This window comes from Tursiops truncatus, chromosome X, assembly GCF_011762595.2.
Source record: "Tursiops truncatus isolate mTurTru1 chromosome X, mTurTru1.mat.Y, whole genome shotgun sequence".
Classification (NCBI taxonomy): domain Eukaryota; kingdom Metazoa; phylum Chordata; class Mammalia; order Artiodactyla; family Delphinidae; genus Tursiops; species Tursiops truncatus.
In genome coordinates, this window is record NC_047055.1 from 95,694,035 (window position 1) to 95,707,362 (window position 13,328).

Genomic DNA, 13,328 nt, shown 5'->3' on the forward strand with positions numbered 1-13,328 from the left:
TAGCTCTCCAGGTGATTCTGATGCTCACTGAAGCTTGAGAACTGCTGATCCAAATGTGTACTCTTCCTTTTGTCCCTTTATTCTCTATTAGAGCGTCCTGTTTGTTTCCCTCCCAGCCCCTATCACAATATCTATTTACATGTGGTTGTCCGTCTCCCCTACTAGACTATAAGCACCATGAGGGCAGGGATCATGTCTTGTCAATTACTACATCCCCAGCATACAACACAGAGCCTGGCACAAAACTGGGGGTCAAAACAATAGATGGCTCAGTATGCATAGGATGAATGAAATGGATTTTTGTTCATAGTGCACCCAAGACTTGCTTTATAGAAGTGGGTCATAAACTTTTTATTTTTCATGAGAATCTTTTTGGGGGATACTACTAAGTATTACAGATGAAATCAGAGTAGAGTCAGCTGTTCTGGTTAAATCAGAAATGGATGTTCCAGAGTTCTTCCCACCTGGCCTCCCTTGTATCCCTGAAGGAAGTATAGGACCTTGCTTCACAATGGGTGGTACTTGGACCAGCAGCATCAGTAAATGGTACAAAAGGAATGGTGGGTAAGACTGCTGACGCCATAGCACGAATCAAGGCAGTAGAACCAAAAGTCATTTTATTCTTCACTGTCACATCCAGGCAGTTTAAAATTTTTTGTTGTTGTTTTTTGTTTGTTTGTTTTTTTGCGGTACGCGGGCCTCTCACTGTTGGGGCCTCTCCCGTTGCGGAGCACAGGCTCCGGACGCGCAGGCTTAGCGGCCGTGGCTCATGGGCCCAGCCGCTCCGCGGCATGTGGGATCTTCCCGGACCGGGGCACGAACCCGTGTCCCCTGCATCGGCAGGCGGACTCTCAACCACTGTGCCACCAGGGAATGCCTAGGCAGTTTTTTTAAAAAAGCCAGATTCACTTACTAATGTCCTTGATGAAGCAGTAAAAATTATTAATATTAAATTTCAACCCTTGAGTACATGTCTCTTTAATATTCTGTGTGATGACATGAGAAGTAAGCATTACGCCTTTCTGTTGCATAACAAAATATGATGATAAGATATGTTGAAGATAAGAACATATGCAATTCTTTGAGTTGTGTGTTGAACTAGCTGCCTTTTGCATGGTACACAAGTTTTTTGTTTGTTTGTTTACATTTATTTATTTTTGGCTGTGTTGGGTCTTTGTTGCTGCGCGGTCTTTCTCTAGTTGCGGTGAGTGGGGGCTACTCTTTGTTGTGGTACGTGGGCTTCTCATTGTGGTGGCTTCTCTTGTTGTGGAGCATGGGCTCCAGGCGCGTGGGCTTCAGTAGCTGCAGCATGTGGGCTCCGTAGTTGCGGTTCGCGGGCTCTAGAGTACAGGCTCAGTAATTGTGGCGCACAGGCTTAGTTGCTCCGCGGCATATGGTATCTTCCCAGACCAGGGCTCGAACCTGTGTCCCCTGCATTGGCAGGCGGATTCTTAACCACTGCACCACCAGGGAATCCCCTTGCATGGTACACAAGTTTTAATTTTAAAAAAACTGACAAACTATGTTCATTTGGACTTGGGTATTTGGCAGACATTTTGAAAATGAATGAGGTGAACCTTTCACTTCAAGCAAAGTAACTGACAGAATTTGTTGCCAAAGATAAAATTTGAGCTTTCAAGAGAAAATTAGAATTGTGTAAAATTTTTATCTTCTTGGCAATACTTAAAGATTTTTCTAATGAGATAGGTGGTTGTCTTAGCCCATTTGGGCTGCCGTAAACAAAATACCATAGACTGGATGACTTATAAACAGCAAACATTTACTTCCCACAGTCCTGGAGGCTGGGAAGTTCAAGATAAAGGTGCCAGTACAGTTGTGTTCTGGTGAGGACCCTATTCCTGGTTCATAGCGCCTTCTAGCTGTGTCCTTACCAGGTGCAAGGAGCTAGGGAACTCTGGGCAGTCCCTTTTATAAGATGCTAATCTCATTCATGACTTAAGTGCTTACCCTCGTGACTTAAGTGCACCCTCATGACTTAAGTGCTTACCAAAGATCCCATGTCCTAATACCATAATCTTTGGGTGCTAGGATTTTAACATATGCATTTTGGGGGCACACAGACATTCAGACCATAGCAGTGGTGGTATTAACAAATGCGATTTTAAAATTTTGCATAATGTAATGTGCCATCATTTGGAAGATCTGCATAACTCAGTGAACTAATATTTTCCAAATGACCAGTGTAGAATCACACATGGGCAAAAGATTTATTCAAAGTGAAGTTTTATGTAACAGTGTAGAAAAGTTCTTGATGTGGTTTCGGATTCCACACTGCAACTAATCTTTAAGGAGCTATGTAACATCCAAGAATATTCATGATTATTTGAAAAGGCTACTTCCCTTTTTAACTACTTATATCTGTGAGGCTGAATAGTCTTCCTATACTTCAAACCAACATAGTACCACGGATGGAAAGCAGAAACAGATATGAGAATACATCTGTCTTCTATTAAGGCAGGCATGCAAAAATACAAATCAATGTCGTCTACTCTATTCATTAACTTTGTTTTGGAAAATATAGTTATTTTCATAAAATATTATAGGTTTACTATTGTTAGCTTTAAATAATATATAAATATTTTGAAAATTTCTCAGTTTTAATTTCTAATGTGATATATACTGATAGATATATACCATATAAACAAACATCTTTGAGATCTTTATAATTTATGAGAGTATAAAGAGGTCCTGAGAACAAAACATTTAAGAACTGCTACCTTAAGAACAATTTGAAAACTTCTTCCTTTAAGCAGTTCTAGCCCCAAAGATAAATAAACCCTGATGAGTTGTTCCTAATCCCTTTCCCCTTTTATCAGCTAGACCCCAAGTCTGACAATTGCCAAATGCCTCAGATTTATTTCACATAAATGTACATTCCCGTCATGCTTTCCTAAGCAAAAGAGTTGTCACTTTAGGGATGCAAGGATTCTTCAATATATGCAAATCAATCAATGTGATTCACCATATTAACAAATTGAAGAATATAAACCATATGATCATCTCAATAGATGCAGAAAAAGCTTTTGACAAAATTCAACACCCATTTATGATTAAAAACTCTACAGAAAGTGGGCATAGAGGGAACCTACCTCAACATAATAAAGGCCATATACGACAAACCCACAGGAAACATTTTCAGTGGTGAAAAACTGAAAGCATTTCCTCTAAGATCAGGAAGAAGACAAGGATGTCCACTCTCACCACTATTATTCAACATAGTTTTGAAATCCTAGCCACAGCAATCAGAGAAGAAAAAGAAATAAAAGGAATACAAATTGGAAAAGAAGTAAAACTGTCACTGTTTGCAGATGACATGACACCATACATAGATAATCCTAAAGATGCCACCAGAAAGCTAATAGAGCTAATCAATGAATCTGGTAAAGTTGCAGGATACAAAATTAATGCACAGAAATCTCTTGCATTCCTATACACTGACAATGAAATATCAGAAAGAGAAATTAAGGAAACAATCCCATTCACCATTGCAACAAAAAGAATAAACTACCTAGGGATAAAGCTACCTAAGGAGGTTAAAAGACCTGTACGTAGAAAACTATAAGACACTGATGAAAGAAATCAAATATGACACAAACAGATGGAGAGATACACCATGTTTGTGGATTAGAAGAATCAATATTGTGAAAGTGACTATACTACCCAGAGCAATCTACAGAGTCAATGCAATTCCTGTCAAATAACCAATGACATTTTTTAACAGAACTAAAACAAAAAATCTTAAAATTTATATGGAGACACAAAAGACCCCAAATAGCCAGGGCAATCTGGACGGAAAAAAACGGAGCTGGAGGAATCAGACTCCCTGACTTCAGACTATACTACAAAGCTACATTAATCAAGACAATATGGTACTGGCACAAAAACAGAAATATAGATCAATGGGACAGGATAGAAAGCTCAGAGATAAACCCATGCACTTATGGTCAACTAATCTATGACAAAGGAGGCAAGGATATACAATGGAGAAAAGACAGTCTCTTCAGTAAGTGGTGCTGGGAAAACTGGACAGCTACATGTAAAAGAATGAAATTAGAACACTTCCTAACACCATACACAAAAATAAACTCAAAACGGATTAAAGACCTAAATGTAAGACCAGTCACTATAAAACTCTTAGAGGAAAACATAGAAAGAACACTCTTTGACATAAATCACAGCAAGATCTTTTTTGACCCACCTCCTGGAGTAATGGAAATAAAAACAGAAATAAACAAATGGGACCTAATGGAACTTAAAAGCTTTTGCACAGCAAAGGAAACTATAAACAAGACGTAGAATCTAGAAAAATGGTACAGATGAACTGGTTTGCAAGGCAGAAATAGAGACACAGATGGAGAGAACAAACGTATGGACACCAAAGGGGCAAAGGGGGAGGGGGAGGGGGGACGAATAAGGAGATTGGGATTGACATATATACAGTATATATATACATATATACAGTAATATGTGTAAAATAGATAACTAATAAGAACCTGCAGGGACTTTCCTGGTGGCACAGTGGTTAAGAATCTGCCTGCCAATGCAGGGGACATGGGTTCGAGCCCGGGTCCGGGAAGATCCCACATGCCGCAGAGTAACTAAGCCCATGCGTCACAACACTGAGCCCATGTTCTAGAACCCGCAAGCCACAACTACTGAGGCCGTGTGCCACAGCTACTGAAGCCTGCATGCCTAGAGCCCGTGCTCCGCAACAAGAGAAGCCACCGCAATGAAAAGCCCGCGCACCACAACGAAGAGTAGCCCCTGCTCACCACAGCTAGAGAAAGCCTGCGCGAAGCAGCAAAGACCCAATGCAGCCAAAAAGAAATAAACTTAAAAAAAAAGAACCTGTTGTATAAAAAATAAATTAAATTTAAAAAAAAAGACTTGTCACTTTGATTAGATTTTTGCACTTGTTGGCTTCCATGATTTGGTTTGGCAGAGAGCCAGGCCGCTCACCTGGGTAGCATAGGCGTTCACAAAGCAGCTTCTAGAAAGAGATGACTCAAGTGAAGCATCAGCTGCTGGCTTCTGCCAACTTCAGAAGACAAACTCATTCTCTGCCTTTTTTTAGGCAAAAAGCTATTCTACTCAGTGTTTCTGATGGTGGGATATAATTTTGTTATTAAGGGCCAAAGAAAAACTATAAAGTATTAAAAACAATCAATCAAATAAAAGGGGGCTAATATTTATTTAGCACTTGCTTTAAGCCAAATACTCTTATATATGTTAATTCATTTAATCCTTTCAGCAACACTATGAGATGGGCATTATTATTCTCATTTTACAGATAAGGAAAGTAGGATTAGATGGCTGTTACATAGCAGAGGAGGGATAAAACCCAGGCCTCAGTGGCTCCAAAGACAGATTAATAGTCAGAGGATCTGGGTTATGTCAAATGCTTTATGGTGGTGCTTTATGGATGTGGGGATAAAGACACCTCAAATAATTCTTTAGAATTAATTACCTCATACCAATGATTCTCAAAGTGTGGTCCCTGGACTGGCAGCATTGGCATACGTGGGAACATGGTAAAAATGCAGATTCTCAGGCCCCAATCCAGACCTGCTGAATGGGAAGCTTTGGGGGAAGTAGGGAAGGCAATGCAAAGGGCAGACCAGCTGCCAGAGTTGCCGACCTCTAGTGTTTAACTGTGACAGAAATAAACCTGCAATATTGTCAGTTAACTCAGGTGTACTCTTCTCCAGGGAGAGCAAATTGGTCTCCTATTCCATGCAGCTAATAAATTCCTCATTATGAATTTCAACACGTGACAGGAAAATAATATTTGTTATTTATAATGTTCTGCTTCCTTCTTAAGGAAGACTGATCCTGGTAACCAGGAAAATTTTTGCTTGCTTAAGCACGAGCTCTTCACCATTTGTCTAATGGCCTCTTATCTTCCTACTCCTCCCTTGATGCCTGAAGGATCAGCAGTACAGTACAGACCTCTGAAAAATCTTATTCATGGATCTTCTTAGATCAGATTCCCTAGAAGCAGAGCCTGAGTTGGGGATTCCTGTGCAGATGATTTATTGAGGAAGCACTCTCAGGAGAAGAGAAGCAAGGGAAGGAGGTTAAGCCTCAGGGAAAGCTAACCAAGGATGTGGTCTCAGACAGATACTGGCTTCAGCCTAATCCCCAGGGAAGCTCTGGAGCATGAATTTCACCACAGGGTTGGTCCTGCCTAGAAGGATGAGAGCCAAGTTTTTGTACACCTCTCTATCAGTTACTCACTGACTGTGGACTGCAAGTAGTGGGATGAGGGTGAGAGTGTAACCTCCTGGGCTAAGTGGTTCCTGATGGCTGAGGGTAGCAAAAGGGGCAGCTGTGAGCCATTAGTATCCAACCCTGACAGCAGCTGGGGGGTGGGCGAACCCAGGTTAATAGACATCTGGTTGAGACACCAACAGCATCTACTACATGAATGCTTTTTGGATCACTGTTCACATCCCTGAAATCTGTATCGATCTCTGCTTAGGTGTGAACTCTCCTCTCATCTGTTGGCCTCACAGAATCCAAGTCCTGGACCAGCCAGTTTCCTATTCCCCATTCAGCCATTGAAGTAAGTCAAGTCAAGTGGCTACATTTGTAGGATCCCAGATAGTTCGCAGAGGGTGTTGAACACATGCATTATCCCTCCCTGTAGAATATCTTTCTATCCTAGGAACATTTTATTGTTATTTCCTGTTTCCTTCTTTTGTAAAATGAAGGGATGATCTGGATCATTTCTAAGCCTCATTCCAGTTTAAAAATTCACTCGCCTAACGATTTTGCTGCAGAAGGCAGCTGTTGTACCTGCATTGCCTCTGGGAATGAGTTTCACAAAAACATGGATTAGAAACTAAGTCCAGTGTCATTGATACAAGTCAGGCACTGTTCAAACTGTGAAAAGATTTAGTCCATATAAAGGAGTGCACTTCCACTTGTTCTGACCACGATTCTTTTATCAATAATTGATATTAAATTTACTGGATAATTATGAGGGATGAATTACTTTAAAATATTAGAGAACTGCAGAGTTGATTGCAAATTCCTGCCTCAATGATCTGTGTCATGTGTTTGCCACACAAAAATGCACAGATGCTATCATTTCCATTCCCAATATTACAGTGCATCAGCACTTAAATTAAGGGCTTCAGGAAGGTTTCACAATGGCAAAGCAATATATCGTTGAAACTCTGGCAGAAACTGAGGCAAAACTGCAAAAGTATCACTGAAGTGTCCCTATGTGTCTCCTTTTAATCAAGTACAAGCTGATATTGAAAAAAATTCCTGATGGAAATAACTGAAAGTAGGTCTACCCCGACCAGATACTGGCCCTTTGTGTGACTTAAAACAAAGCACCTAGTCAGGTTTATAAAACACTGAAAAGTGTCCCCTCTCGCTGGACAACTTACAAAAATGTCATTCCTTCCTTCTGGCTGCAAGGCCTATAAGGAGGCACAAGCCTTGGTATCTGAAGTGCAGACCGGGTTTTAACCCTTACTCACACCTTTTACCTGAGACCTTTGCACAGAGTACATCTTGCATGTCAGTATATAGTGTTCCTGGTTGTAGGTGTCCAATCATTGTGACTTGACCGGTTTTCCATTCTTTGATATGACCTTTCGTATTTGTCATCAATCCTACAAAATTGCTGAGTAGCACCATGTCTGAAGACATGCTGCAGCTCATCTCCATTGATGAGACTGTCCAAGACAAAAATGCCCAAAAAAGAATGTGTTCTGGACACCCTCTCTGTATGTATTCTTCATTCCTTTTTATCATATGAGAAGATTTGCCTTGGAACTTTGGCATTGGACCAAGAGGCCCTCACCATGTTACTGAAGTTCTAGGGTCGCTTATTTGTGTAGGAGCTCTAATGTGGCATGCCATGCTAATCTATGCAGATCTTTCTGCCTGGGGGTGTTACAACAGTCAAATTGTTAGCACAATATTTGTTCGAATATCTGACATTGAATTATTTTTCTTAAGTTCCTAGAAACATCACTGCAGGAAAAAAGAAAACAACTGATAATTCTTCCCCTACATGGAAATCATTGCAGTGTAATTACATGGTGTTTTTACTTCCATCGTTACAGTGGAGAAAGCCTGGAAGAAAGGAACTCTTTGACTAGTTATATTAATTAAGTCGATAGGATCTACTACACCAGCAGCCCAAGGGTCATTGCTGGAGTTTTTGTTAATCTCTGTCATTACAGTAGTTACACAGGAAAGGGAGTGAGGGAGAAAGGGGTAAAAAGAAACAGGAGATAACATACCTTTGGAAAAATTAATATCAATACTGAATCTTCCTTCCCGGTTTTCTTTATTCCTGACAATATAAATAATGTCTTCTTAAGATGAAAAGTTAAGAAAGCAAATAAATTCCTACAGCCTTAGGTTGAGAACAGTGTTAATTTGTGTGTTCATAAAAAAGAAAGCTTCGGGGCGTTTTGAGGTAAGGTAACTACATTTTGGCAAGAAAATGATACAAGTTCTTTCTGATTGAGGGAAGATTATACCTTCTGTTTGGTTCAGAGAATAGCCAGTAAAGAGATGAGAGCTCGTTACCGTAGGAGACTGTTTAGAAAGTGGAGTGATACTCAGGATTATGTCCTTTGTGTATAGACTCACGGCACCTCCTAGTTAAATTGTTCTTATACCCTCTGCCGAAAGAAGATAGTTCATGAAACTCCACACTTTCTTTCTGAAGTGCTCCCAATAAATTACCATAAACATGAAAGTCACCTTTGATATTTACTAGAAAAATTGATTTTTTTCCTGTAATATTACGAGCCTTCCTCCATCTCCCTACTAAATATGTTTTATTGCATCTTCATTGCACATCTGATTTGTAATTCATCTCATACTCCCTCATTTAGGTCATAGCTATCTGCTGAAGAATAGCAGTCAGCCAGCCTGGAAACATTCTTCCAATAGTAGAAATGGAATATAAAGGTAATTACTTTTCTTGTCCTCTGTAAAATATGTTACTTTTTTAAAGTTTCAGTTATTTAACATTTGAACTAAAGATTTCAAATTATATCATAATAATTCAACAATACACATTGTGTTCACCCACAAGAGACATCTAGCTTTAATTACATAATAATCCAGTAATGAAAAATTTTATTATCTTGAAGAAAAATTAGAGGAAAAAAATGGATTAAATGTAGCAAGTAGTAGAATTATGGAACTACCCAGTGTGTGGTGTGATTAGATGCGTGACAAGCACAAACATGAAAAAATTAAATTGGTCCTGCTGGAGAATTTGAACCTACTAAAATGTCACTAATGGATGTTATATTCCTAGCTAGGTATTCATGGTTTTACCACTTGTTCCCAAAGGCTTCTGTAGGCTTGTAACATTAAGTATTTATTATAGAAAAGAGATGTGTGCTCTTGAAGGACCCTCCTTCCACAAATGACTAGAAAAAACTCCAGAGTTTGGACATAATTATATCTGTTTTTCTAAGAATTTCATCATTTGCCTCCGTAAGTGAATGTCTGTCTACCTCATTTGCCTGAAAATTGTATTACATAAGCAAGACGGATCATCTGGCTCCCTTGTTGGTCCTAGGGGATATGAACACAGCCCACACATCTACCAGCAGCTGACTGTCTGGTAAATGTTTACTTATAAATTAGTGTGGGCGATAATTTATTAAGGTAGTAAGTGTAGATTACATTTAATGGCTTAGGCATTATGTGTTATGAACACAGTATTTTATGTTTAGTTGAAGCAAACGTATATGATTATGAATGTGGTACCCAAATGTAACTCAGAAATTGTGAATTAGAAAGTTTAAACGAAGTTAAGCCACGTGTTACAGTGCATCAGCACTTAAATTAAGGGCTTCAGGAAGGTTTCACAATGGCAAAGCAATGTATCATTCACCTATACCCTGTATCAAGATTTGTTTATTTCTTCGATTCTCTTCTCCTTCCCTCATAAACTGACTCGTTCTGTTACTGAAGAAGATGGTTTCTCTCTTGAGAAGCATCACGGCATTAAAACTTCGGCTTCTGGAGCTGAGGCGAGTAATCTGTCAGCAGGGACACCATGACAGCCTGGGATGACACACAGAGAAAGAGAAAGAAAGAAATGGGTAAACATTAGCAAGAGTCTGTTTAGGGACTTACGGAAGAGGATCCGGGTTGCAGCTTTGAAGGCCTATGGTTGAAATGTGTTTTCCCGAGGAAATGATAAGGGGACGGTTCTGAACTAATATTTATTTTTATTTGGATAAAGGGAGGTCAGGAGGGATCAGGGTGACCCCAATACATACACAAACACCATGCTTATTTAGGCCTCATTCCAGGACTAGTGGGGGAGAGAGCTGAAGTGAGATTCCAAGGTGGTAGCCATGATTGGATTTTCTAGTCATAGTGAAACCTAGGTATTGGCTGGTTTTAGAGAAATAGAATCCCTCCCATCCTTGTGTTTACACTGTGGTTTGGCTACTTGTAACCTAGAGAAGGTTAGAATAAATCAGATGTAGAGTAGTTAAGGTAAATCATTTAGGTTAATGAATAATGTCTTTCCGAATCTGGGTCCTCATGAAAGAGTGTTTATAACCAAGAGTACAGCTTCCCATTAGGCTGGCAGCTACAAATGGGAATTTTCACCTTTACTCTTCCCAACTTCCACAAGAATGCCAATAGTAATAAGATCAGAAACAGTGATGACAAATGTTGATTGAGTGCTTGCTATGTACCAGACGAAGTGCCTTATCATGTGTTAGTCGGTTAAGAAGTATTTGCCAGGCACTGTGCTAGGTGCTACGGTGAGGCAGAGAGAACTGTCTGTGCATTATCTCATGTAACGCAACAACCTTCTAAGGCAACTTGTGTTATTATCGCTTATAGATGAGAAACTCGATCCTGGAAACAACACAGAGTACAGAATTGGGTTTGGACCCAGGTTTCTCTGACTCCACGCTTAAGAGGTAGTTTTACTGCCTTTCAGGTACTTGCTCTTGCTTTTTGACCAAGCAAGAGCAGGTCTTGTCTTTCAGATGTGCCCATTGAAAATATTTATTGAAGAGTTACCATGTGCTGGGCCCTGTGCTGACTGCTTTATGTGCATCGTACTATTATGATCCATTCCTACTATGTGAGGTAGGAAGAGATATAAAATACAGATGAGGAAACTGAAGCATAGGTATTTTCCTGAGTGGTGGTAGTAAGGGGTGGATCTGGACTTGCCTGTCCTGGACCTTGACCACCATTTTCATATGAATAAACTGGGCTTAGAGGAGTTATGGTACTTTCCCAAGATCACACAGAGAGCCAGAATATTAACCTGACTTCCAAAGCCTGTGTTCTAGAACCAACCAGTACTCTGTATTGCCTTCAGGCTACAAAAATGTATTGAGCACATATTTAGGGTATTTGTCAGGTACCCTTCTAGGTATAATGAAGGACATTACAGACAAGATCAATGCTCTTATGAAGGAGTTTTCATTATAGGGAGGGGACAGGCAAGAAACAAAAAAGAAAATATCAAGGAGTGATAAATGTCATTAGAAAATAAAAAACAGGATAAAGGAGGCTGGGGAACCATTTAAGAGAGGGTGGCCAGGGAAGATCTTGTTAAAGAATGACATTTAAGTTGAGATCTGAATGGCAAGGAGAAAATAGAAAGGTCAAACACTGGGATAAGAACATGTTCCAGGAAAATATTTTAAGCTTTTTTATGGGTTCCTGGGATCACATCTCAGGTTTGGTTTTGTTTTTAATGGTCACTGCATATGTCAAATTTATTTTCAAATATTAAATCTTAGAAAGTCAGTTAGGAATGGAGTTGCCAGATTTAGTTAGACACATACGTACATATATACATACATAAATAAATAAATAGGCATTTCAGATAAACAATAATTTTTCTTAAGCTATAAATATGTTCCAAATATTGCATGGGACACGTCTATACTAAACAATTATTTATTGTTTATTTGAAGCTCCAGTTTAGCTGGGTATCCTGTATTTTATCTGGCACCCCTAACTTGGAGAGAAGAGACGATAAAATACTATGAACTACGTTCGCGATAGTGTTGTGTATCTAAGGGTCATCACGATAGCAGTGCTTTGAAGTGGCAGATTTTTTGCAGGATCCCTTTAGGTTACTTCAGCTCCACAGTAAAATTTGTAGGCAGAGGAAGAAACCCACCTGACTCTTCATGAGTCCTACAGCCTTAGTAATTATTGAAAAATACAAAAGGTAACTTTGTGGGAAGGAGAGCATGCATGTCCGTGTGTGTGTGTGTGTGTGTGTGTGTGTGTGTGTGTGTGTGTGTGTGTGTGTGTTTTAAACAAAGGGATCAAAAGGCCTGTGCCCTATGGAGAGAATGATGTGATTACTGGAGTGTTCTGAACAGCACTGCTGGAAATCGCCCAGCAGGAAGGCCTTAAAAAGCTACTGTGAGTGCTGAAAGAGTATACTTTTGCTTTAAAAATATTATATGCTTTTAGAACAAGCCCTTCACCTTATTTAGTTATTACATTAGTCATTATGGGCACCTCAGAACTTGAGGATAGATTGTATCTTTCCTTCCTTCTTCTATCCTGATTGTAAATGAAATTGTGTATGTGGAAATCATTCTCTAGAGAGTAGTGCTATCCAATAGGACTTTCTGCCATGATGGAAATGTTCTATGTCTGTGCTGTCCAATACAAATAGTGTAGCCACCAGCCATATGTGGCTTTTGAGCACTTAAAATGTGGTTAGTATGTCTGAGGAATTGAATCTTATATTTTATTGTCTTTTAATTAGCTTAAGTCTAAATTTAGGGACTACCCTGGCGGTGCAGTGGTTAAGACTCCACGCTTCCACTGCAGGGGGCGCCGGTTCGATCCCTGGTCAGGGAACCAAGATCACACATGCTGCACGGCACAGCCAAAAAAAAAAAAAATTAAATACCCACATGCGCCTCGTGGCTACTGTATTGGATAGGGAAATTCTAGAGGAAAACAAGTATTGTGCCTTTAGAACATTCCAGAAGACTCTATCACAGCAATGCTGAGCCTAAATGCCATTCTAAATAAGCTGTCTAAGAATAATTTCTTTGCCTATGAAATAGGAATTTAGACTAGGCAATCTCTAAGGTCTCATCCCTCGAAAATGCCATGCTTCTATGAATTGTACAGGCTATGTGGGGACTGCACAGTGTTCACTTTTTTATCTCCAGTGCCTGCCAGAGGGCCTGGCGCACAGTAGATGTTCAGTATATGATTGCTGAAATGAACTTAATTCAATGGGACTGCCAAATCATCTGGCTCAGAGACATAAAGAGGACAGCATGTGTGTCACCAACCCCCTT

General features: G+C 39.7%; 2 protein-coding genes across 3 annotated transcripts in view; one reads left to right on the forward strand and one right to left on the reverse strand.

Annotated features, from left to right (window-relative positions):
* The window catches only part of RPGR (retinitis pigmentosa GTPase regulator), a 268,709-nt gene that overhangs the window by 112,270 nt on the left and 143,111 nt on the right, over positions 1 to 13,328 (forward strand). For both annotated transcript variants that reach the window (XM_073798801.1, XM_073798793.1), the window contains exon 3: positions 8,889 to 8,964. In XM_073798801.1, coding sequence (XP_073654902.1) covers positions 8,952 to 8,964 — 13 coding nt within the window. In that variant the 5' untranslated portion in view covers positions 8,889 to 8,951. The remainder of the gene's footprint in view (positions 1 to 8,888; positions 8,965 to 13,328) is intronic.
* OTC (ornithine transcarbamylase) overlaps positions 9,940 to 13,328 on the reverse strand; it is a 55,511-nt gene continuing 52,122 nt past the window's right edge. Inside the window, exon 10 of the mRNA XM_019943492.3 lies at positions 9,940 to 10,077. Coding sequence (XP_019799051.1) covers positions 10,018 to 10,077 — 60 coding nt within the window. The 3' untranslated portion in view covers positions 9,940 to 10,017. The remainder of the gene's footprint in view (positions 10,078 to 13,328) is intronic.